Source organism: Amia ocellicauda, chromosome 7 (genome assembly GCF_036373705.1).
Source record: "Amia ocellicauda isolate fAmiCal2 chromosome 7, fAmiCal2.hap1, whole genome shotgun sequence".
Lineage (NCBI taxonomy): Eukaryota > Metazoa > Chordata > Actinopteri > Amiiformes > Amiidae > Amia > Amia ocellicauda.
Genome location: NC_089856.1, coordinates 44,901,198 through 44,927,547, shown reverse-complemented (window position 1 = coordinate 44,927,547; position 26,350 = coordinate 44,901,198). Strand labels below are relative to the sequence as shown.

At 40.6% G+C, this 26,350-nt stretch overlaps 1 protein-coding gene across 2 annotated transcripts; it reads left to right on the top strand.

Moving 5' to 3' along the window:
- Positions 1 to 5,787: 5,787 nt before the first annotated feature.
- LOC136753610 (guanylate-binding protein 1) lies at positions 5,788 to 17,548 on the top strand. Of its 2 annotated transcripts, XM_066709874.1 has the most exons (11): positions 5,788 to 5,964; positions 7,905 to 8,018; positions 9,123 to 9,327; positions 9,798 to 9,925; positions 10,281 to 10,390; positions 10,832 to 11,019; positions 11,620 to 11,862; positions 12,328 to 12,593; positions 13,247 to 13,459; positions 13,623 to 13,725; positions 16,210 to 17,548. In XM_066709874.1, exons 1-11 carry the CDS (start codon positions 5,836 to 5,838, stop codon positions 16,548 to 16,550), a joined length of 2,040 nt encoding a protein of 679 aa, XP_066565971.1. In that variant the 5' UTR covers positions 5,788 to 5,835; the 3' UTR covers positions 16,551 to 17,548. The 2 variants fall into 2 exon arrangements, with proteins under 2 accessions (XP_066565971.1, XP_066565972.1); XM_066709875.1 differs by lacking the exon at positions 11,620 to 11,862.
- The last annotated feature ends 8,802 nt before the right edge of the window (positions 17,549 to 26,350 follow it).

Genomic DNA, 26,350 nt, shown 5'->3' with positions numbered 1-26,350 from the left:
ACATAATACACAAATAAACAGCACTAAATATGTTATACATTCAATGTTGGCAAGTATAACAGCCCCACATACAGACTCGGTGCAGTGGATCTTGTCGTTGCTGGAGTCAGATGCGGCTCAATGGAGACACGTCTAGTGCACAGCAGGCCTATGACAGGTCGAAAGTGAAGAAACATGATCATGTATCCGTTTCTATGTTTGATTAAACCATGAAGTATTATTTACAGCTCACTGTATAAATTGCAGTCCCCCGAGACACAAAATACAGAAACACATTGACGTCACTGAACGTCTTAGCGAGGCTTCAGAATCGCCACAGTATTACATTACCGGCATATTGTACTTTAATATCATTTTTTAATATTGCGTATATAACTATTACTATACTACTACTATAAGCTGTGCTTCTAGAAGAATCGAATCGCCAGCGCAACACTAGAACCCTTTAAAACTCAAAATCGTCTACACATTATATCTAATGTCCGGAAGAGGGCTGGGCCATGCTCAAGAAAAACTCAACGACACAATTAATCCTGTTCAAGCCCAACTTCAGAGATTACAAGTTTCAATTTCTAGTGGAATTTCGCAGGGGTTTTGTTTCGCATGGCCCCATGGCTCTTCCCTACTAATACGATTAGCAATTCATTTTCTTACAATTGTAAAATTCAAAGTCAAACAGAACACAACCTGAGGATTAAAATAAATGAATGTTTCTCATCTCGTAATTTCATGGCCACAGCAGGTTGTGCCGACAGTTCAGCCTGTCCTCAGTGAAGGGCGTGTGGAGGCGGCGGGTTGAACACGATTGTGTTTAACAGTAAAGAACAACTTCGACACACTGTGTTAGAAGACAGACACAACCTCCACATACTGCGTAGAAAACAACACAGTGTGTCACAGGACTATTAACACATGTTGTGTGTAGCATTTCAACACATTACGTCTAAGAGCGTATGATTCACACACAAGTAAAGCAAAGGCTGTGAAATAATTCACAATAGTGTTCTTCATGTGAAAGTTGATTTGAACACGCTACCTTATGGTTGGGGAGATATAGCCATCTATGCATGGCTATGTGCACATATGCAGAATGTAATTGATTTTCAAAAAAATATTCTTACAATTCACAAATAAAACAAAGGCTGTGATAGAATTCACAATTGATCTTCTTCGTGTGGAAGTTGGTTTCAAGACGCTTCCTATTATGGTTGTGGAGATCCAGCTCTTTTCGTTCATGTCGGGTAGCGGGAGTCGAAAATCAAAGTAGTATCAAACGTCCAGCTGACTTCACCGCGGTTATGAACGGATGATTATAAAAGACCCAGCATTAACTTCATATACATATTCATATTCAGAAACCTGGAAAACAGCATGGATGTAGATCTTGTACAAACAACAAAACTTATAATCCTATCCAGCTCATACACTTACACGTTCAAGGTTACACAAGGTTACGTTCAATTGGACAAATGCGAAATAACATAATTGAAGCCTCGTAGCAACTCACCGGTTAGTTTCCATGTTGCTGTCCGTGCATTACGCGGTCTGAACAGCTGGCTTTCTGAACCAATGAGGAACGGCATATTTACCAAATTGCCATTCATATTACCTGAGAACAGGGAGGGACTGTGAAAGCCTTAGGGTGGATGACTGGATAAAGAAAATACGTATCGGGCGATGGGATCTTTAGATGCATGATCTTTAAAGGAATGGTCATCGCAGTGTTGTTAAATGGGATGTGTCCCTGTTAACACAATGTTGCCACAAACGTTATACAATGTTGTGGAAACGTTGTGTGTTAGGTGGAGTAGCGCTGTTATTTTGGTTTTGTAGAAAGTGCATAGTTAATACAAACCAGAGCTGCAATAGCAACAGTATAATCAAGAATTAGTCAAATACTTTCTGAGGTCATTTTCAGAGTTTAAATGTATTGTCCTACTAAACTGATGTTTAGGAAAACTGCTATGGCTTGAACAAAATCCAAGATATGACATTTGACTTTTTTAAATTAATTTAAAAAGAGCCTAATGCATTACAATCCTCTTACTGTGAAGTTCATTTCAATGCACAAGGTAGGCGAGTCATAGGTTTTTAAAATGCATGTGTGTGAATGTATGTATGGAGCATTATAAGGGTCCAAATTAAATCTTAAATTCTTAAATGAATTAGTCAGTTCTTATATAAATTCTGGTACAGCCAGAGAACAGTGATTGGGTGGAAAGGGAGTCACTAGATGGGGGGATGTATAAGGGCATGGTGATGCGCCTCCCAGGAAGTTGTAAGAGAGCCGAGTTCTAAAAGTGACCTGTGTGCTAAGATTGAGAGCCAGCGTGACAAAGGGGGGGAAGTGGATGCACGTCTTGTGCTGTTCAGTAAAGCCCAGTTTTGTTTTGGGAATCCCAGTTTTATTTTTGTATTATTTCAACCACAACCTCAAAAGTGTAGTTTGTTACATTTGGTGTCAGAAGATGGATCCAAACCACACGTGTGAGAGAAAGGAAGGAGCAGTTGCTAGGAGCCACACCGAGAAGGCACCCAGAGGGCGAGAGTGTAAGGAGAATATGGGAGGAGATCCAACGAGAAGTAGGGAAGAAAAGAGAGGTGCAGCGACACACAGTGCAACATTGGAGGGAGGAGAGTGACCAGGAGGTGCAGGACGGGTGTAGGCCAACCACGTTGCCACCAGAGGAAGAGGAAGATCATAAGACTGTCCATCTCGGACCACAGCATGAGCAGCAAGACAATGTGGTCTGCACGGAGGACATGTCAGACAGTAAGCCCACATGACAATGCTCTTTGGCTGAAGCAAAACAGTGCATGGACTGCTGATATGCAGCTCTTACAATTTGTCAAGAGACTAAGCCTAACTGAGCTTGTGTTGAGACGACTGCTGTTAAAAACCGAGCTTAACCAGGCCAAGCTTGTGGAGGTTGTTCTGGGGGAACAGTTGCCACGCCCCACCACTGCTACGCCACCTCTATGCCTCAACGCTCGCTGCATCCAGGCCCCTGCAACCTGGCTACCACCAACGTTGATGGAGAACACTGCACCGATGCTGAAAACACCTGACACCAGCATCTGTTGGCAGTGCGAGCAGTGAGGACACATCTTTTGTGACTGCTGTACTGCCCCACCTGTGCTACCGGTGTAAGAGGGATGCCGTCGGCCCAGAAGGATGTCCCAAACCTATCCTCTTCTTCCTCCTTTTTTCTTCTTCTTCTTCCTCCACGATCGTCTTCTCCTCATCCTTGCCATCTTCACCGACCACACCGGCAAACGCCAGGTCCAGTCACGCCCCAAGTTAACAGTCCCCACCCCCGAAATGGCCCTTCCCAGCCTCCTGGTGAGTCCCATGGATGTACAATGATTGTTACATCATGCTTCATGTCCACAGTGTCCCCTGCTGTGCCCTGCTGGACACTGGCTCCACCATCACCCTCATCAACCCGGGCCTACTGAGAGAAGGCATGCGAATGCAACCAGCGTGGGCTGCCCTCACCACAGCCACCGGTGAACAGGCCATCATGCATGCTTGTTTAGAGCAAAACAAAACAAAACATAGATGCACAATTTATTTTCATTCAGACATCATTTAATATCAGCAAGAGATTAATCAAATAAACATGTAAAAGCAACCCAGTTAAAACAGTTCTGTAGTTCTCTATTACCGGGTGGGTTTTGATTTAATCGAGACACCTTGCATAGGCAGTAATGGTTGCAAGGTGAATTTAAAACTTATATTTATAGAGAAACACTAAAAATACAGAGGTTTTAAGATTACTTATTTTGTTTAAATACATTGAAATAACTGGCAAACATGGTAGTGCGAATCACGCACTGGCACAACACTTCTATCTCAGTACCAACTGTCCTTGGGTACCAGACACAAACCAATACAAATAATAATCATAATCATTATAAACCATTATTGCTTATTTTCAGGTGAAATTTGTTTTCCCAAGACATCAGATTTCCTAAAAAGTAATGATATTTACTGTATGAGAAGATGTATGGCAATTTTCTTGTACTTTAATTTTGTACAGATTAAGAGTTACACACAGTTTCATTCAAAACATATCTTACCTTGAAATCCGATGCTGTAAGTCTTCTTCCAGGCTAAAAACTAACAAGCAAACTATACTAACATGCCCGTAGCCAGGGGGGGGTTTGGGTAGTTCGAACAACCCCCCCTCACTGCCAAAGGTCCAGAATTAATTTAACAAACAATCAGAACAATCAAAAACAACAGAAAAACTGGTTTAATTAAAAAAAAAATCTTCTTCATGAACAATACTGACCCTCAGTAATACAGATTTACTGGGTAAATCACGTAAGTCATCTTTTTTCTTAAAGCTGACAACGCTGGCCCATGGTTAACGTGCCAACCGACCACTTGCTAACCAAGCCAACCATAAACCAACTTTGGGCCAACTTCGTTTGCTGTCTAGTAAGTTGTTGGGCCAACTTAATTTGCTGTCTGGGGTGGCGCAGTGCTACATTACAGAGACCTAGAGGCCTACTCCACCACCTTGTAGTCTGTTTATACAGGTAAAACAAAGTTAATAAAAAAAAAACAGCAATGACAGTTTAGTGCAGTTCATGACCCCATTGCAACTTAACACTATCTTTTAGTTTACTTCAACCTACATGAGTAAAGGAAGTAATAGCACACATCAGGCCATGTGATTGCGTAGTTACTTCTCTTTTACTGAGTGAGAATTGTAGCCTCGCCCACTGCGCCTCTCTTATGTATAGTGCCTCAGCTGCTTGCCATACCCACCTAGTGTCTCTGGGGTAGTGAACTCCCACTGAACTCTAGGTGTTCCTGAACTTATTAATTATTAGGAGAAATAAGTACAGGTAAGGATAAGTGTTATTTACCCAGTTCACCACACAAATACCTACCTACGCAGAAGTATAAATCGGCCTTCATAAGTATTTTGAATACTGTACCATGCCACCGCACTGTAGGGTAGAGGCGGTGCGGTGAGAGGAGCATAGAGAGAGGGAATAAAACAGAAAGGAGGCAGAAGGAAGAGGTCAGAGTGTGAGAGTGTGTACTGGACCGCATTCAAAAGATTGATCAGTTTGCACGACAACATATGAGAACGCAGTCCCACCGTCAAAAACGCCTGTATGACACTCACTTCGATCCGGGTGACAAGGTGTGGGTCTACTCACCACGCAAGAGTAGAGGCAGGTGCCCAAAACTCACCAGTTCCTGGGCTGGCCCGTGTACAGTGCTTGAGAGGATCTCTAATGTAGTGTACTGGGTGGAGATGACAGGCAGGCGACGGAGAGTCATACTGCATCAAGGTCAGCTGGCACCATATCGTCCATGCGAGGCGGCCGAGAGGAATATCCCAGGCCCCATCTCGGTACTGCCACTCATCTCTCGACTTACCAGCCCCTTTTCAGGATCCGGATGCCCCTGTTCCCCCTGGAGCTGCAACTGCAACTGCGGAGAGCGTAAATAAACCATAATGAGCCATTTCAAGAAAACACGACCACAATACATTTTTGTCGGGTCGTCCTAAAACCTGCCCGTAGGCGTCCGGAGATGACCAAGCATAATATCTTTATATTTGCAAAGCCTTGTTAAGATTTAGATGTATTCAACTACATTTATTCTCACATTTTATCCATGCAAGGTATACCTAATAATAGTCTGAACAACAACACAAAAATGGTTTGTTCACATTTATTTAGGGGGGGAAATTTCTGAAAACATCTGAAAATAGTTATTTTCCACCAGTAGGGGAATTGTGAGAGAAGTGTCTGTCAGCCCTGAAACTCAGTGCATTCATGGTACACTGTCAGCTCGTATGACAACACATGCCAGCCGTGCCTGTTCTCTCCAAGAGCCCAGGAGAACACAAACCCAGTTCACATCTGCTTCTGTTGAGGAGCTTTCTGCTGTGGGATCTGCATCGGGAACTGACCCACAACATGATGTGCACACTGGTAAGATTATTCTACACGTCACAATTCTACATGCTGTCATAATCATAAATGTGTGAGTTCGGGGCTTTACCCTAATGATCAATTTCATTACATCTAACACAACTTTATCGCTAATGTGGCATTATATCAGCTTGTGAACAGTATAGGCTTTAGCTTAGCCAATTCCACTTAGTATCAAAAATTGAATTATGAAGGGATTGTTTTTTCACAGGTTGATGTCATATTGTTTTTATTATTATTATTATTATTATTATTATTATTATTATTATTATTATTATTATTATTATTGCTGATGTTATAATTTGTTATTGTTATTATTAATAATAATTATAATGTAAGGTCCACAAAAATAATAATCTATTAATTTTCTACTTAAACTTAATACGATCTACAATTTCAGCTTTACGGGAAAGAAGAGAAAAGAAGAGAAAAGCTACTTCACTGTATGTGTTAGTTTAACACAGATAATCAGTGTATTTGAATGGCTGTATTGCGTTACTGTGTTACTGATTAAGAGCTCAGTTTCGTTTCATACTCGGCGAGAGGCCGCATCACTTTCGGTTTCTGTGCTAAACCGCATCCGCTTGAAATCCGCCAGAGAAATACAAACCTGTTCTCGGTGGCGATTTCATGCGTTTTTTTCTTCCTCTAATACATTTAACAGCTATTGTGTATTTTCTATTAGCAGGGGGGTCAACGTTATCATTTAATCCCCAGTGTTTTCACATGGATGTATTAATCCCCCACACTATCCAGTAACCATGACTGTAAATGAAAATACGAAATATTAAAACACTTGATTTGCATACTGTCCATTACTTAAATAAAAGTTGTTGGATGTAGGCTAACTAAGATCGAAACCTTCATAAACAGCCAATCAATTGCCACTGCTTTATCAGCAGGCATCCATTATGTATTTTGAAAATATACAATTACATTGGTATTTTTCTTCTAAAAGAGCGCTATCCCTCATTTGCCAGCATGCCTGTGGACCACAGTTATTTCTTTATCCGCCATCTTTACAGCAAAGTGTTGTGCTGTATAATTGGAAAGTAAAGCAAAAAGGTTTAAAAAAACATCAAGTCTGTTTGGAACTGTTTGCTAATGCACAGAAGACCCCCAGAAAGCGTAATATAAGCTGTGCAACTGAAATTGGTATATCATAGAGCAACAAGCAATCTCCGCGATTATTTAACAAACTAAATTTAAATTATGAGGCATTATTTATTTTTGAACGGACACGGTTTGATCAATACATTAAAAGTAGTCTGTAATGTGTTGCTCAGGTGACATGGTTAAGCCACTGAGAAATGTGTTGTTTGAGGACAAAGCTGGCTCTGCTGCCTCCGCCTTGACTTCCCTTCCCTTAGTCCTGCGCCGCCCACTTGAGTCAAGTCATCAGCTGATACTGTACACACGCAAACCAATATAATGTGCATGCAAACCAATATAATGTGCATGCAAACCAATATAGTACAAACATGATGGTAATTCCAGAGTCTGTAGGGGTCCTAGGCAAAATATTTCCTGTGTGTGTGTGGGGGGATGCAGACGTTCTTTTCCGGTGAGAAGGTGTGGGGGGTTGACGGGGTTGTCTCTGGTGAGAGTGGGGGGGGGGTGACAATGTTTTCTCCTGTGACGGGGGGGGGGCGGGGTTTTCTCCTGTGAGAGCCGGGGGGGTTGCTGACGGTGTTTACTCCGGTCGCAGAGTTTTTCCGTCTTGCCCCTCGGGGGACCCACTGAAGGGCCACCTTCCAGCTCAGGGCACCAGGCAATTGCCTGGTTTGCCTACCCCATTGCGATGTCTCTGCATACACAAGTACACAATACAGTATGCACAAATACACACACAAACCAATATAGCACACACACAAACCAATGTTTTATGGCCTTTTTGACTCCCCTATACAAATCAAATCAGTCACTGGTTGTGTTTCCAGCTCTGTGGTCTGCTGGTTCCTGTACTGGGATCAACAGTGCTCCACACTGCCTCTCCACCCCCCACCTGCCCCAGAGGTACAGGGGGGGAGTCTTGTGAAGACCAGTCTGAGTTGGTGAGTATATACTCTTGTTTGGAAGATACACATGTTTGAAGAAGGAAAATAATTACAAAAAACTCTTGCTCTTTCCCAATTCTAAAAACTGCATGTTTGTCTCTGCATCCTACCCAGATACTACTGCTGTTTAGTGCCAGAATGTTTAATTAAACCAGTAGAAATATTAGCATTTGATCCAGCCAGCAAGTTAAACTTGAGAAAATATAACGACTATGAGTTTCCCATTGTAAGGCCGGGGATCGCCAGGTGTGGTGAGCCCAGGTGCAGAGCACAATGGACAAGTCAGGTCAGGCGAGGGGTCGAATGCTGACAAACGGGAACAATAAGGGCTAAGCAAAACTCCAGGTCAAGGGCACTAGCGGGTGGTCAAGAGATCGGGCGAACGGGCTTGTCAGGAAAATCCAAGAATCGGGAATCGAGAGACTGGTAGATGAGAATCCTGGGAACTGTCAGGTAGCGGGTGTAACACCCATATAGTGTTATAGTATACAAAGGCATTCCTTTAGGGTAGTGACAAAGAGTGCATCTGTGTTGTAGGAAAAGTATCAAATCCAAACCTCCACCCTATCAGTCTTAATTTTTACATGGTAGAAAGTGGCCTCTGGCAATAAAATAATATACGATAGGATATACATTTGTAATTTGCAAATTAAGTGTAGGACAGCATTTGTATTTGGTCTAGGCTTTTTGTGTTTGCAATGATATGAAAGAGCAGGCTGTCTCCAAAGTGTAGCAGTGCCTCAGGCAAACTGAATGTGAAACCAAGTGGCTAATCAACTTGAAGGGCAACACAAAGGATTGTAAGTGTGTTAGAGCAACAAGGTGTTGGCTCAACAAACAACATTCATATTAAGAAACTGCACTCAATAATTATTGTAACACATCTAAAATCCTGGTGTAATTTACTGCACTAATGGCATGGGGTATAATGTAGGTACTTGTAAAATACAGATGGTTACTAGTTGTGACCCATGTTAATGTGCTGTGAAGAATGTAATCTTATTAGTCAGTAAGAGACACACATGTACCATTGTGTGAATGTGATTCATTTAAATATCTGACATCTGGAAGAGTCCCAGTCTCTGTCTCGTTCCCCCTCAGCTGCATGGAGGTGCCAGTGCACCAATAGAAGAGATGGAGAGTCCAGTTGAGTTGGTGGTCAACAATGAAGGGAAGTTATCCATCAAGCAGGAGGCTTTGAAGATCCTGTCTAGGATTGACAGACCAGTGGTGGTGGTGGCGGTGGCTGGGCCAGCCCGCTCTGGGAAATCCTACCTCATGAACCGCCTGGCTGGAAGGAAGAAAGGTGAGGTCCCATCAGCCCAGAATGCCTTCATGTTTTACTGTCCCTCTCGTCGGGTCCATGAAGGGAACTGGCTAGCCTGTCAGATCAACAGTGAAGATTGAGTTGTATTCAACCAGTGTACCCTATTGATCTTCTTTTTAGGTGGTGTGTTCCCTGCATCGCCATATTCTGTTATTCTCAGAAACAGGTTTGTCTACAGCACGAAAGACACAATCAACTGTTATGTATTGCATTCAACAAGCACTCGATGGCTGATTGAATTACATTTCAGGTATCATTGGAAAATCAGTTGCTGCTGGGAGTGCAACAGGAGAAACCAGATGCAATTCATGATGACCTATTGTAGTAAAAGCCAGGATGTTAACATTGGTTTCCTAGCCAAATGGCTGTCCTTCCAAAACATGACATACTTAAGTGTGCTGCAGCTTTCTGTAAGTTTAGAGTTTTGTGTTTGCTATTCTTTGATCTAGGGTTTGAATTGGGTGCCACTGTTCAGTCTCTTACCAAGGGGATCTGGATGTGGTGTTTGAGACATCCCACCAAACCTAACAACACACTGGTCCTGTTGGACACAGAGGGCTTTGGAGATGCTGAGAAGGTAAGTGCATGTCAACATAACCATTTCCCATTGGGTTACTAGAAGATATTTGATATGAATAAAGTCACTATACAAGCCACTCTATAATCCTCTGCAAACAATCACACAGACCACTGCAAAATTCATCCCTGCTCTTCTAGGTGAGAGGTGCATGGATTATGTTTCACAATTACTGTGAGGTTTTGTCAGGGACATATTGAGCTGTTCAGTCTTCCTGATTAGACTATTTAGCCAGAGAAAATACATTATAGTCAAAGTTTATACATTTTAACTTTTTGTTAATCGACAATAGGAAACTATGATTTGTTTGATTAATACTATGGAGATTTCTCAATAAAAAGTGATTCTCATGCAGGGAGATGAAGACAACGACCACTCCATCTTCACTCTGGCAATTCTTCTCAGCAGCATGTTTGTCTACAACAGCAAGGGGACCATTACCCAGCACTCACTACAAGATCTTCTGTATCTTTGAGTATAGTGTACTGTGCACTACAGAGAGTAGAAAGTGATTCTTACACTAAAACATACATGGGCAACAGTTTACAATACTGAACTTTCATGTGATATTATAGAAATGATGAACTCTGGTAAAATATATATCTGCCACATCAGGGGAGGCAAGTCAATTTTTCAAGGCCGAGAGAGGTTTCTGATTTTCATTCCAGCTCAGGTCTTTATTAACTAATTCCAGTCATTAATGGGTTCAAAGGCAAATCACCTGTTTTTCTTCAGGCTAATTGAAATGTACCTATGAAACAGACTAACTGGAATTGTCCAGTCCTAGTCTACATCACAGCTAGATCATCTTAAATGTATCTTAAATTATCCTAAATGCAAGGTTTAACATTAGGATATTAGTAAAGTATTACTTTTCAAGATCTTTCTCCTTAACACACCTCATAGCTTTGTCACAGAACTGGCCCAGCGTATCCAGATGAACACCAAAAGTGATGGACAAGAAGGGGCCGAGTTTGTGAGCTTCTTCCCAGGGTTTGTCTGGACCCTCCGAGACCTAACACTGGAACTGAACATCAATGGAGAGACGGTCACTGCAGACCGCTATCTGGAGCACACCCTGATGTTAAAAAAAGGTGTCTGTGATCTAAGCTTTCATCTATTTTACAAGACTACCTCCCTCTCATACTGAGTCAATGGAGGTCAGGGTACTGGCATCACACAGCCCAGGCATATCCTACTGAACTTTCTGAGACGGTCAAAGCTGGGGCTGGCCAGTACTTGAATGGGCCACCTCTGAGGGAAATCAGGTTGTGTTAGTGCATGTAGTGCTGTTGGTGGACCTTCCTTGCCTCTATACACAATGTCAACGCTCCAGGATGGAGAAAGGAGAGCAATATGTTTTAGGAGTAAGTCTATATGGATGAGATATTATAGTGAGGATTTGACTACTCTAATTGAGATCATTTCAAGGAAGGGTTGTCAGGGGTCCAGCTGTCATTTTTTGTCATTTTAATTTAATTATTTATCTGAACTGAGTGACTCATATTGATGATACCAAGAGCTGGACTTGAAAAAGGGATCTGCATGGGAATTGTTCCAGAGCTGAGGGGGAACTCCAAAGACGTAATATCTAATTTTTCCAATTGAAATGTGAATAAAGTTGATAGGTTCTTCTGCTCCAAAAGTAAAAATCCACTGATAGAATAAATGTTGGCTCATGTTTTCAATTTCAGATACTGATGAGAGTGCTAAGAGATTCAACAACTTAAGGCGAGCCATTCGAAACTACTTCCCAACTCGCAATTGCTTTGGATTCGTTACTCCGACGGGAAGATCCAAGCTGAAGAAATTGCAGGAGCTAAACGACAGCGAGTTTGACCCTGAGTTTGTTGCGGAATTTGAAAAGTTCTCAAGTTACATCTACAGAATGGCTGAGACAAAGATAGTGGATGAGTCTTATAACGTGACGGGCAAAAGTAATGCTTTTTATTGCTTTTGTCATTTTGCAAATAATGCATTTCCAGTTTACAATTCCCTTGAATTAGGTTGAAGACTTGCCAGACTATTCCAACCATCATTACCTTCAATTGTTAATTTGTTGCCTTGTACTAACTTACTTACATCTGGCATCACAAAGTCTCTATGTGTGTAAAGATTAATGTTCTTTTCCCTGTAATATTGAATTGCTGGGTGCTGTAGTTTTCCTTCAAAATCCAGTCCTGGATAATTTCACTCTTGCATTGACTGGTATTTAAGTTTTGACCAGTCATGGATTGAAATAATGTTATACATGGTTTTATAATGCTGGGTAATGTAGCTTTATTAAAAGCATTAATACATTAATTAATATATGAAGTCTTACCCTCATGGGAAATGTAGTCCATTTAGTAAAGACCCTAGCCGTGACATCCACAGTAATGTCATTCTGTTTGATCTTGCAGGGCTGGGCATTTTAGTGGAGACCTATGTGGAAGCCCTAAACAGTGGGAAGCGTCCCTGTGTGGAGAGCGCTGTGGAGAGGCTGGCACACAAGGAGAACTCCGCAGCTGTAAATCAGGCCCTGGAATATTACACCAGAGAAATGAGCCGCTCTCCTGTGACTGAGGTGCTCTCCATACACAACACCGAGCACTTCAAGAAGGCCGTCCAGATCTTCCTGAGGCACTCCATGAAGGATGAACAGTACACCTACCTCTCCAAGCTCATGGTATGCTGCAGCTGCAGAGTTAGCAGTTTCCAATTGCCTTTTAAAGGGCACCTATAAGAAAAAAGATGAAAGGGATACAATTGGAAACTATACCCTACCACTGACTGTTCCAGCTGGCTTTTTTTCACTAAGGCTTCAAGGGCAACTCCACTGAAAATCCATATTTTCTCAGGTTATTCTATAAATAGAAACATTCTGTGGATTGAGTTGTTCATTTTCCAGTTCATTCTATGTACCAGATATCATAGATCGAAAAATATGCCATGATGTCACGGGGGTGCTAACCCTGGAGCTGCTTTGCTGGAAGTCTGTGTGGAAAATCAGAAAAGTCACGACAATCACAAAAATATTTTATGCACATTCAATGGCCCCATCACCCTATATTTCCAAAAGAACCATCAGCTTGTACTGAACTGTTGCAATTATTTTACATTATTCTTTTCGGTAGACAGGTGTGTAGGTTACAACGGAGTGTGAACTGCACACGGGCGTTCTTCAAAGAGCATGCACAATTAACTTTAGTTTTTGTTAAATTAATAGTTTTTATTCATATTTTTCCCAGTTTTCAAGTGTGTGGCAATGCTGAATCTGTTTATTGCAGCATCCAATATGTCAGTCATCTCTAATTGTTTATATTCTCCATCATATACCAGGTGGCCTTGGGAGACAAATATAAAGCCTTACATCATGCTGTTGAGAGTAAGTCAGAAGAGAGGTGCACCTCTGTCTTGGAGGAATTGCAGAGTGGCCTGAAAGAAAAGTTAGACTCTGCACACTACATCCGAGCAGGGGGATATGAAGAATTTACTGCTGACCTAGAAGATATTGTACGACAATACAACATACAGGTGGAGGGTGAAGTTCAGGTAGAGTTTTAGTATCTGTACTGTTCATAGATTCCAACTTCAAGTATGTCTGTATTTTCCCTTGTGACACAGTTCTTGATATGCATTGTTTAGTATAGTATTGTTTGGGCAGAATAATATACATTGTATTCTTATCAAATCTGATCTGCTTTACTTTGCCTAGGCAAAAAAGGTTCTGGACAGATTTTTCTTTGACATGAAGGCTTATGCCAAGGAAATAAAGAAAGTGGACACCATTGTACAAGCCAAAGAAACAGAAATGAGTGGTAAGAAGCAGAAAATGAAGCTTTCACTGGGAAATATTACTACTGGGATTAATAACTTCAATCCTGGTCCTGCCATCTGCCCCCATACAGAGTTTTTGTACAATTGATCTTTTAACATGTTTACTTGTATTTGCAGCTTTTCCTTAAATAATTCTAATAGTTTCCTTATCCCAGTCCTTGATTTAGGTGAATACCCTGCTGTAGGTGTATTGTTTTCCAAAAGCTCGGTACATGCAGCGTAATGAATTACTGCTCTTCAATACTCCCATCTAAACAAAGTGACCTATTAATGAAGCTCATACACAAATGTAAATACACCTATCAAATACTGACATGATAAGCATGGGTCCCAAAAATGCCTGACCATTGAAGCAGTACACCTGTACCTCATTTCCACTGGTTTAAGCATCCATCTTCGGACTCGTCCCATAGCTTTTTGTAAAACCAAGCCATTGTGAAGCCCATTCCCGGTTGTGGGAGGAACAGAACGATTGTGGGACAGCATTGTTTCGTTTTAAAAATAAAAAAACGATGGGGCGCCAAATGTAAAACAGCGCACACTTTTTTCCCCGAGTGTCTATTTCACACATTTAACTTAAACCTTGTGATTTTTCCACATTTAGTAAATACTTAATCAATTTTTTCCACATTTATAAATATTTTGTTTATTTAAATAAATACTTAAATAAATGCTAAATCTCCTTTTTTTGAAAAATAAATATTTATCATTTGATTAAATATTTAACTAAATCCTAAATCTCTGAGTCACAAAATAAATATATAATTTTTAAATCAATATTTAGTCTAAATATAAATGTTAAATATAAATATAAATGCCAGGAAACCCTTCTTGTTAGAATCTTTTCTTCTTAGAGTGTGGTCAAGTGAGGGGACCACTGATAACCAGGACTGTGTGTTATTTATTATAAATCCAATATGAGTGGAGCACTGATGAGCAGGACTTTGTGTTATTTATTATCACTCAAATATGCTGGTGTGATTGTGGGCCAGTGTCTCAAAGGGGAAAATATTTGAGTTTATACTACATACCCTGGGCAGCTACTCTGCTGGCCGCTCATTGTATATAAACCCTGCCCTGACCCTCCCACCACATCCGCAGATCGGTGATTGTTTTTAATTCAGTTTTCACTGAGAGCCAGTAAACCACTGATCGCACCATGGAAACACAATCACAATCTGATGCCCCGACGCACCGAAACACAGCTCCCATTACAGGGTTACTGAAGCCCCACCCACTGCTGTGAGAGGCTGACCGGCACCAGAGGGGCGGGAAATGAAATATTTATAAATTTGGAAAAAATGGCTTAAGTATTTACTAAATGTGGAAAAATCACAAGGTTTAAGTTAAATGTGTGAAAAAAGACACTCAAAAAGTGTGCGCTGTTTTACATTTGGTGCCCCATACACATGGGTGATAATCATAAGACAAAGGCATGTGCAGTTTGCATGTTCTCCCCGTGTCCATGTGGGTTTCCTCCCACCGTCCAAAGACATGCAGCTTAGGTTAATTGGCCATCCTAAATTGCCCTGTGTGTGTCTGTATGTGTGTGTATTACCCAGCATTGGCCTGGCGTCCTGTCCTGAGTGTATTCCTGCCTTGCAGTTAAAATAGTTCAAGTTAACTTTTCAGTCTGCCTACCAAGCAAATAACTCATTTGGAATATAAAAGACACAGGGGACGCCCCCAGCTATTTCATGCACAGGGTAAATTGTAGCTTGTGGTACAAAAGTAAAAGTCAGACCATTTTGAAATTGTTATCAATGCCTTGTATGACATGACCAAATAATCTTGCTTATTCCACACACACAGAAAGCAATTATATACAGTGAGGGAAAAAAGTATTAGATCCCCTGCTGATTTTTTACGTTTGCCCACTGACAAAGAAATGATCAGTCTATAATTTTAATGGTAGGTGTAATTTAGCAGTGAGAGACAGAATAAGATAATAAAATCCAGAAAAATGCATTTCAAAAAAGGTATAAATTGATTTGCATGTTAATGAGGGAAATAAGTATTTTTCCAAGAACAATGTCTAAGGCCATTAGGTAGAGTTAAGTTTATATTCATATTTTCTAAATGTGTACATTATATAATATGTTTTTGAATGATAGAGGCATGCATCTACTTCATTCACTATGCTGTGATCTTGTTCAAGACTTATGTCTGACCCTGATCAGTTATGGACTCAAGAGGGCAATTCAGAAATCTTAAAATAGACAGGAAGTTATTTTCAGATATCTAAAAATGATATGTTAAATTAATTTGACCTATCTTTTGAATTTGTTTCAGATAATGTGGATTTCAGATATCTGTAAATTGAGTTAAATGACTTAAATTCCAATTCATTTTTTATTTAATGATATGTAGAGATCTATAAATGTTAATTGCACTAACTTCTAAAAACGGCGGCATGATTGTTCTCTTGATTGTGTCTCTTCCTCACAATGTTTAACAATGAAAAGACTTCCTAAAGGGACAGCAAGAGGAAGCTAAAGAGAAAACGAGGAGACAAGAGGAAAAAGAGAAGGACGAGCAAATGAAGCGCTATGAAGAAACAATCAAACAGCTGAATGAGAAAATTGAAGAAATTAGCCAGATGAAGTCCACCAAGGCTAGAGAAGTGCAGGAGAAGAAGACGAGTGAAATGGAAATTTACAAGAAAGAAGGAAGCAAAGAAGACAGCGAACGGATGAGACGAGAGAGAGAGCATTTTGAAGAAAAGGAAGAGAAACGACGTAACTCGTGGTATGAGTCCTTCAAAGAGTTTGCAGTCTGGATTTATGATTGGTTTTTTCTGCATTGAAGATGAGGCTTGTTTTGAGCAGCCTACAAACTGCAAACACACACACATCTAGTTGAAAATAGAGATGGTGACTAAAAGCTATGTCCATTGCTAGATTCAGGTCTTTGGAATCTCACATACATTAACATTTGATTAGTAGAAACATAGGCTTTATTATTATTATTATTATTATTATTATTATTATTATTATTATTAATATTATTATTATTATTATTATTATTATTATTATTATTATAATTTTGAATCTTGTTTTTGAAAACATTTGCAAGTATGTTGGACAAATATATTTTAGTCAAGTCCATTACTGAATGTCTTAAAATAGTTCTGTTGTCATTCATTTTTTGCAACAAATACAAATGTACAATTGCATTTGTCACTTAAACCCACTGTAGTCTATGAAGGATGTGAATAATTCTGGAGGAAACTGTATCTGTAATGTATTTTTCTTCTCTGCTAATTTAGGATTAGGAATTATTATTTAAGGAACACTTAAATATTAAAGTACCAAAAGTAAAATATACAGGAATTGATGCTGTACACCCCACTTACACGTTTTAGAATTCTGCATTTCTGTAAAAACACATTTATAGACACGTATGCCTTATAAAAACATAGTATGAGAGATAAAACAACAATGCCTATATTTTTTATTTCCTTAAATATTGTTTTAAGCACATTGTAATCAGTATAAACAAAGAAAACATTACCACCAAAAAATCAACTAAGAAAACAATGTTATACTTGATTTTAACAAAACAAAGACAAACCATTTATACTTGAAACTGCCCCTGAATAAGCAAGATAAACTAAATTGTGTAAACAGAGGTCATTTTGAAGAACCTGTTGTAATAATCGGTGTTGTTCAGTCTGTGATGTACTGTACCTGCTGCTTTGCGCACAACGTACACCAGAGACACCGGTGTGCCAGATAGAGACTCGATGATGTTTAAGGGTCTATAAGTGGCGAGGGATCATATTTACAGAAATGTTTCTACAAAGGTTTGACAAAAACAATATGAACAATTAAAATTATTTGAGGAAGCATGTGCCCCAATGGCATGACGCCACTGATTATTATTGCAGCGATCTGGGACTGTGTGTGTGTCTGCCAGTTCTCTGTGTTTTGCGGTGGGGCAGTTTGTGTTGGATGTTTGTTCTTGTTGTATTGTGGGGGCATCCGGGGTCATGTGTCTACTCGGTGCAGGAACAGAGTGGGGGGGGGGGGGGGGTGTCATGATTGGAGGAGCTGATCACAGGGTACCCCAGCTCCTGCCGTCTGTTCAAAGTCTGTTTGTTCTGAGAAATAAACCTGTTGCAGAAACCCCGACTCCCTATCATTATTTGTTTTGGGCTGGTGAATCCACATAGCAAAAGGGCTAAAATGCATTATTATTATTATTATTATTATTATTATTATTATTATTATTATTATTATTATTATTATTATTATTATTATTATTATTAAGCAAATGTCACTATATTTTACCACATATAGAAGTAATTTCTTGTTTAAGTGTTAATGTTAATTGTTCAAATAACATGTCTAAACATTCCTGTTGTAGATTTTTTGGGGATACTTTAATTATCTGACTGAAAAAATAATAATCTACATTTACGAATGCTCAGTTTTCACTTCAAAATGCTTTAAACACATTATTAATCATTCTGTAACCAGTAAAAGTGTAACAGTTATGGACTGTATAGGTTCTAAGTAATTGGAAAGCCAAGGAATTGCTGTTTATTCAATGACTGTACAGAGGCTGAACAGTGACATACACGTAGACATGAGGGAAAGGGGAGGAAGGCTATGACAGGCACTTACTGACACACACAGGATGGCAAGTCCACACAACAACTATTTACAATAGCAGCTGTCTGGTGCCCTGGCTGCATAGTCCAAAGTCTTAAAGTCTGCAGGGCCACTCCTATAAGCCCTTGTGTGCTGCTGACAGTGATCTGCAGCAAAGATCCCCTGTTCAAACCCTGCTCCTGGAGGGCCACAATTCTGCAGAGTTTATAGGTCTCTCTACATCACAATCACTAGATGCTTTGAATGCATATAAATGTTATGTCTAATTAAGCTGTTAAGACTTAATGGTCTGAATAAAACATAAACCACAAGGCACTGTAGCCCTTCGAGGACCAGGGTTGGCCACCCCTGTTGGAGCCTCTGTTGCTGAGCTGCATCAGCAGCTTCCCTATCAAGATAAATGTAAATGAATAAATTAATAAATCTAAATAAAAGTCAGCACTGTGAAGTAGTGGAGAGGGCTCTAGACTCATGACTGGAAGGTTGTCGGTTCAAATCCTGGGTGTCGCAGTGCTGTTGTACCCGTGCGCAGGTACTTCACTTAGATGGCTCCAGTAAAATACCCAGCTATATAAATTGGTACAAATGTAAGTCGCCCTGCATGAGAGCGTCAGCTAAATGACAAAAATAATAAATCTCAATCAATTCTTTTGTGAATTTCTGAAAGGCAAAAAACATGTCACTGTATGTTAGACAAATGTCAGACTTTGTGGTTGGTTGCAAAAGCGATACTCACAAATTGTAGAGTTGCATTTAGCTTTGAATTACATTTTATATCAGATTAATTTGCTAAACAATAAAAAAGTATGCATTTCTGCCCCCAGATACTAATACGTTAGTGGCTGTTAAAAATGTAATCTGAATTGTAAAAATATCCATAATCAATATTTGTACATTTATTTTATAAGATTGTGTCACTCGAATGACAAGTAGCAGGGACCTGATAAATGTATCAGTTTGAAAAGCATGTGGTTATTCTCTTGAAACGTTAATGGAGAAGCAGATACATGTTGCATGCTAAAATCTAAAGGCTTGACACAAATATTGTTCCCCATGATGTTACATCATGGATTACTTATGTCTTTTCAAACCCTTCCACTGCGGGGCTGCATTGTGTTCGTGTTCAAACAGACAGAGACACTGGAGAGGACAGCACTGTGCGTGTTTTATTGCGTGTGCTTTACATGACTGTGAACAGCGTAATAAATACACGTTTCTGTCAGAGATATTAGGAAGAGCTGAACGTGTAGAGACATTATATTCACACAAGCACGTCCCCATAAGAATACGTTTCCATGCGCAACAATAATACTACATAGCGAATATGTATTGTTATTATATCGTCATCATGTGTGCTGGTATATATGCATTTTAAAAGGCACAGCGTGACTCCCTTCACTTATTACTCTTACTACAGATCTGTAACTGCAAACCATACTATTATTTATAATGTACTTATCAGACGTCCTTAACCTGAAACACAATACACACGTTTAACGATTGATCATCCGGATACAATATAGCCGGTTATAATTGAACTGAAGTGCGCGTCTCAGTCATGGCGTTTATGGACGCATTTATTTGACCAGCCCTTCATGTTTTAGAGGAAACCCAGATCTGCTGTATTAATTTATGTATCCATTCATGTATCTTGTCAATGGACACGTTAATGACTCGTGTTGCTTCACACTGTCTCTGCATTGTCCTGCGCACATTCACACACACAGCCTGAACCCCGGCCAGCTGTCATACAGTATTAATACATTATTATTCTTCAGTTTATTGTAATAGTCAGCGCTGCGCCGGTCTGTGCATCTCGGGGTTTAATGCGCTGATATGAACTGTATCACTGTCTCTGTACGTGCATTTCACTCCATGCTGCTAATACAACTGTCATTTCTTGGTCATCGCACCGGCACTTGAGATTATATCTCCGGCACAGTGTGTCTGCTGTCCTCCTGTGTCTCAGTCAAACTCGCTCCTCTGACAGGGACTCGTGTCCTCAGTGGACGGACGTCCAGTTAACCGGCTGTAAACACGGCGCGTCCGGGCCGCAGCGTCCGCCACTGGAAACCGGGCATTAGGTGCAATGCCGCCTCCGTTTCCATTCATTTTCGAGAGGTACATCTGTCCTACGAAGTGAATGTGAGACGCCAAAGGTCAAAACTCATTCTGGGACAATCGCCATTATGGGATTTATTTATCCAGTGTTTATAACTGGTTATTGAAATACCTTAAACATTAAAATACAATAAACTTTGGACTGAAATGTTTCTGCAATATGAAACAAATAGTCTTACTGTGTTTTACTTTATATTATAAAATCAATACCTACATATTAAATAACTCCTGTGTGTAACTGAACCTACAACATCAGGTTCACAGCTGTGTTTCTTAGCTACTATGCCAGGAAATACATATAAAATGCCTAATGTGAAACCTGTTTTAAATGGCTTACTGCCACAGCCAACTGCCCTTATTAGGTGTGGTCTATAAGACTGAATTATTGGAGTTTGTCTATATAAATTGAGAAAAAAATAATACATACATGTGTGTATGTATTTTTTGAGACTGGTGACATACTAAAGGGAAAACCAACATTAAGTGTCTCAGTAAGGTGTTGGGCACCACGAGCCCCAGAACAGCTTCAATGCTCTTGGCACAGATTCTACGAGTCTCTGACTCTACTGGAGGGACGAACACCATTCTTCCAAAAGATATTCCCTCATTTGGGGTTTTGATGATGGTGGTGGAGAGCGCTGTCTGACACTTCGGTCCACAATCTCCCATAGGTGTTCAATTGGGTTGAAATCTGGTGATTGCAAAGGCCATAGCATATGATTCACATAATTTTCATACCCATCACACCATTCAGTGAGCCCTCGTGCCCTGTGAATGGGGGCATTGTCATCCTGGAAGAGACCACTCCCATCAGGAGAGAAATGTGTCACCATAGGATAAAGGTGATCATTCAGAATAACTTTGTAATGATTTGCAGTGACCCGTCCCTCTAAGGGGACAAGTGGCCATGGACACAGACCATGCCAAGAAAATGCCCCCACAGCATAACAGAGCCTCCTGACCCCCTCACTCAGCAGTCAGGCATGTACCGATCTCTTGGTGTCCCACACATGCACTTGCCCACTTGTCAAGAATATAGTGAAGGATGACTCATCTGACTATATCATCTCTGTAGACCACTGCCTATGGTGCCCCAATAATGACCACTCTTTCAAAGTCACTGACATCCTTTCCTCTTGCCAACAGGTCAACTGGGCCTGCTCAGCATTTGTATACATGCCACAGAGCATGATAGGATGTTAATTGTTTAATTGTATCATGCAGTACACCTATTTGGAGGCATCTGCATTCATTATGTTCCTCCGCTCAATTATTCAGGTTTTTCCTTTAATTTGTCACCAGTCTGTACATACATATCAGATCATACATTTCAGATCAGAACACAAGCCAGGAGAATTGCTGGCTATTTTAAATCCAGTACAACTGCAATGGAGAGGCTCACAGAGGTCCAAACATAGTTGGGAAAGCCAAAGCTTGAGCTGCTCCAGGAAGTGGAGAAGCAGTGGATCAGCACCTTCCACATGTTGCAATGGCTGTTTGAGCTGTGTGAGCAGCCCTTGCCTCACTGGAACTGTCATAACCCCACTGAGCAGCATGGAGTATGTGGCCATCAATGAGTGCCTTGATGTTCTGGCACCTTTCAATCATGCCAACGTTGAGCTGCCAGGGTTGAAGAGCGTGTCTGCTTCAAAAGTAATTCCGATCATTCAGAGGTTGCAGCATAAAATATCTGGGAAATGTGCGAGAATGGGAAATCCTGATCAAAGTGCTAAACTATTATATAATGTTATTCATACCTTGGTGACAAAGCAAGATTTATGACTGCATATTTTAGGAGATGTACACATCAACACATTATTTTTTCCACAACCTTTATTGAACTACAGATCAAAGATGATGATGGGTTCATTTATATATTGCCACACTGAAGTCTCGAAGACTGTAACCATTTCGTTTTCTCAAGTTGCAGTATCCCACGTGTGTCCTCACTCTAGTCACAGAGCCCTGCCTTGCTGTTCCCTGCTATCTACCCCTCCAGCTGCTCTTCCACAGGTGCTCTCTGTTGTGTTCTGCCCCTGTGGCTGCTTGCTTGCTGCTGTGTCTGCCTCTCTCACAGTCCAGGATCCCAGGGGCACAATGCCGGTGTGCTCCCCTATCTTCCACCGACTGAGGCCGTGTGGGAGTCAGGTTTCTTTGCCCTCACCTCATCCACCACCTGGCCCCTTTCAAGGCCAGGGAGAGGCGCCATCTCTTTCTCTCTCTCTCTCTATCGAGTGTATGCTGGGAGAGTGAGGGTGGAGTTTCGAGTGAGTGAGAGATGCAGCAGGTCTGTGTGCATCTGTCTTTCTTTTTCTCATGATTTTACGATTCTTGGTTCATGTCTCCTGAATCCACTGTTTCTGGTTGTTGTTCTTTTTTCTGGTTGAGTCTGTGGCCACTATGACCAAATTTCCCCTTCCAAGCTTTTACCTGATGTCATGGCGTCAGTCAGTGTGGATGGGCTAGTGTATCCCCTGATACCGGGAACTAGTGCAGGCACTAGGTTACAGGGAGCTGGGACTGCTGGCATTAGGGGAGGACAGGTGGACTCCCAGACACCGGGGATGAGTGCTGGCATGCTAGGGTATATTGTTAAAAGTGTCGAATTTAAAACAAGAGAAGTAATGTAATGAACTAGTTACACCTCATCTGGAATACTGTGTACAGTTCTGGGTTCCACATGGAGCTCAGACCTTGAGAAATTGTGGTTCTGGGATTGATGTTCTTGTCTGGACAGTACTTTATTGAACTTTACAATGTACTAACAGCAGACTGTGCACAAAGGTTAAACATATTTTGTTGACTTTTGTACTATTAAAAATAAAAAAAGCAACACAACAATGAGAAACACACATGTATCTATCTGTTTGCCAGGACTACAGAAAGACCAATAACAATGTTCTGATGGAGTTATCTGTGTGGGTGTTCAGGCTGAAAAAGTTAAAGCCAATGCTGTAGAGCATACAAAGTTAGCATCGCTAGATATACACAGTTATTCCGCAGTGCAAACTCTATACCATGTAGTTGTTCATTATTGATCTAGTAATATACATTGTCAATGAAAGCATTGATACAGGTGACAATTGTAATCGAGACACAGCGCAGCACCCTATTGATACAGTGAAGTGAACATGCAGCACAAATATTTTAAAATAGAGCTTGTAGTTGTAGGTTATGATTTTGGTTCTGAGATATTGAAATTACCCTCAGTTTCTGTAAGTCATTAATAAGGTGCATCCTAAAATGTAATACTATTCACTTTCTGGTTACCTATTCTCCTGAACACCTCGGTTTGATGTGTTAGCTCTCTTGAACCTGTGATGTGAGCACGGAAAATGTATCTGCATATTGGACCTAAAGGGTTAGTCATACACAACCACATACAAGCATGTTTCAATTAAACAATTGTGATACCTTAAATAACAGTTACACGAAACGTTATTACTGATGTAATAATAACAATGCATCAAATGTTCTATCATGATTTTGGTGTAGTTCTCTTACTGAAGTTGTCAGATTCATCCAGAATTGTAAAGATCTGGAAGTAAAAGCCGAACAGCAGTCATTTGTGCTCTAAACATCCAACCTAAAACACTATGCATTTCATTGGATACTGATCTTCCAAGATGCACAGTATTTGAAGATTTAGGTTAAAACTAAACCAACAACAACAACAACAACAAAGGGATATGTCATAACTGTTTAAGTATTAAATAATCCAATAAATAAACGTCATGCACATTTTCTGCACGATTGGTTTTTATTCTCATACTTAAATTCTACGGATGGCTCACATCCCTGTAGTGGTTTCATTCAGCTGAAAAAGAAAGCTGAATCTAAAACGAAACTTAGCCCATCGCATTTTCAACAGTGAGCGATTGCACAACGAAAAACGTACATCTATGAGGTGTGGCTTCAATTTCCAGCCAATTCCTGAAAATCAAAAGGTGAAGTTGCGGAGATCAGGCGTCAGAGCTTCTAGGGCTGCTTCAGAGTCCGGCGCTCCGGTAAGCAGAGTAACAAAGACAGACATTAGTTATTCATAAGTACATTTACTGAAACTGTTATACATTTTGTATTGTTTGTATGTGTGTGCCATTGCATTGATTCTAATCACAAAATGTTCCACAAATGGAAATCTTACAAGACAGACCCTGGTTAAAATATCAGCACACAACATGTATAAGCGGTTCTATGCATTTGATCATGGACGATCTTAATACTAACGTGGTCATGTAAAACACGTGTGTGATGTATTTACTAGTTTGTTCATTCTGCTCTAATGGTCTACAAGTTCAATATCGCGCACTTTGTTGCGCACAATTGCTGATCATGCACCTCATCAATGCAGATAATGCGAGAATTCACAGCGTTTCAAATTCAAAGCGTTTATGCTTCTTATGTAATGCAAAATACTATATTTTAATAATCTGTCCATTTACATTGAGATACCAATGAAGAAGTCTAAAATTGCATCACTGTCTGTAAATTGCAGAACTAGAACTAAATACCAAGACGTTTGTTCATTATCGTACCAGGTACAGCAGTGTGCTTCTGAAACTTGGTCTGTTCAAGTCATGCCATGCACATAGGACTGGGGAAAGTGTGTAACGAACTGAAACTTAATATGCAGGTGCTGATTTATCACTTTATTAGGATAATATTGAGTTTGTGTGACCTGCTGATAGGTGAATCTTTTAAAACATGTAATCCTTTGCTGGGAGAGATTGCCTGGATGTGCAGTTACCTCATCAGCTCATCGGCCGTTTGAGGATCACCTTGTACTACCCATTTTGTTTAGAGTGGAAGGCAAAGATTTCAGAAAGTCCTCAAACAGCAACAGTTCTACAATGCGGGCTGACCCGTGGACCTCCGCGTTTCAGCCTCCTCCAGGCTAGATGAATTAGGTGAAACAACTGTGACCTGGGTGGTTTGCCCTCCTCATGCCACCAGGTATGAAATCTTTGTGCCCTCATGGCCGTGGTAACACCATCCCTGGCCAGGATTTCTGCTTTCAAGATTTTGTAGTCAGCCGCTGAATCAGGTTCCTGGTCAAAATATGCTTTTTGAGCCTCTCCACTCAGAAATGGGTCAATGATGCTGGCCCACTGGTTCTCTGGCCAAGCTTCCTTAGCCGCCGTCCTCTGAAACGCCAACAGTTAAGCCTCATCATCATCAGTTGCCATCATCTTCTGTAAAACATAGCTTGCTCGAATGGGTTTGGGAGTAGGTGTCGCAGGTGCTGCGGTTGTCGCGGTGGCCCGCAGTTCAGCTACAAGAGACCTCCACTCCTTGTGATCTTTGGGTGCTTGGTCAGCCATGACTTTACTATTTTCCTGCAGGGATATTGTAGCTTGCTGCTGCACTGCTGTGGCATGTAACACTGCATTGAGAATCTCTTCCATTTTCATCCTTTTTTTTTCTCTCCGGAAACAAAATGACCCAACTCCTGGTACCACATATGATGGATCAGCTTCCCTGTATGGTCAATACATCTGAAAACTCATGCAACCAGATATAGTTGGTAGCACCAGAGCATGTATTTATTGACAAAAAAAAAAAAAAAACAATATAAACCTAACCTGTTTCTGGGCACTCAAATATACATCAAATGAAAACAACTGGCCAGGGACAGCTATGTCTGTTTACCCTGTAACAAAACCCCTTTGTTTCTTCCACCTAGCCACACTGTGGTTGTCTTTCCCTTAGACTCTCCTTTGTCCTTCCTTTGTTCCCCATGTGCTTTTTAAATAGTTCTCCCCAAGTGTGCTCTCCCATACCAGTATTAATAGACTCCAGAGTGTGATCAACGCAGTGACTTCTTCCTTGTCTGACTCTCACTCTTCACTAACACATGGGAACTTACCTT

Bases quoted from the DNA above. Each gene is read 5' to 3' on its own strand.
- LOC136753610 (XM_066709874.1), top strand. From the start codon at position 5,836: ATGCCAGCCGTGCCTGTTCTCTCCAAGAGCCCAGGAGAACACAAACCC. The intron at 9,926-10,280 runs GTAAGTGCATGT...ATTCTCATGCAG, and splicing joins GCTTTGGAGATGCTGAGAAG to GGAGATGAAGACAACGACCA. The intron at 13,726-16,209 runs GTAAGAAGCAGA...AACAATGAAAAG, and splicing joins CAAAGAAACAGAAATGAGTG to ACTTCCTAAAGGGACAGCAA.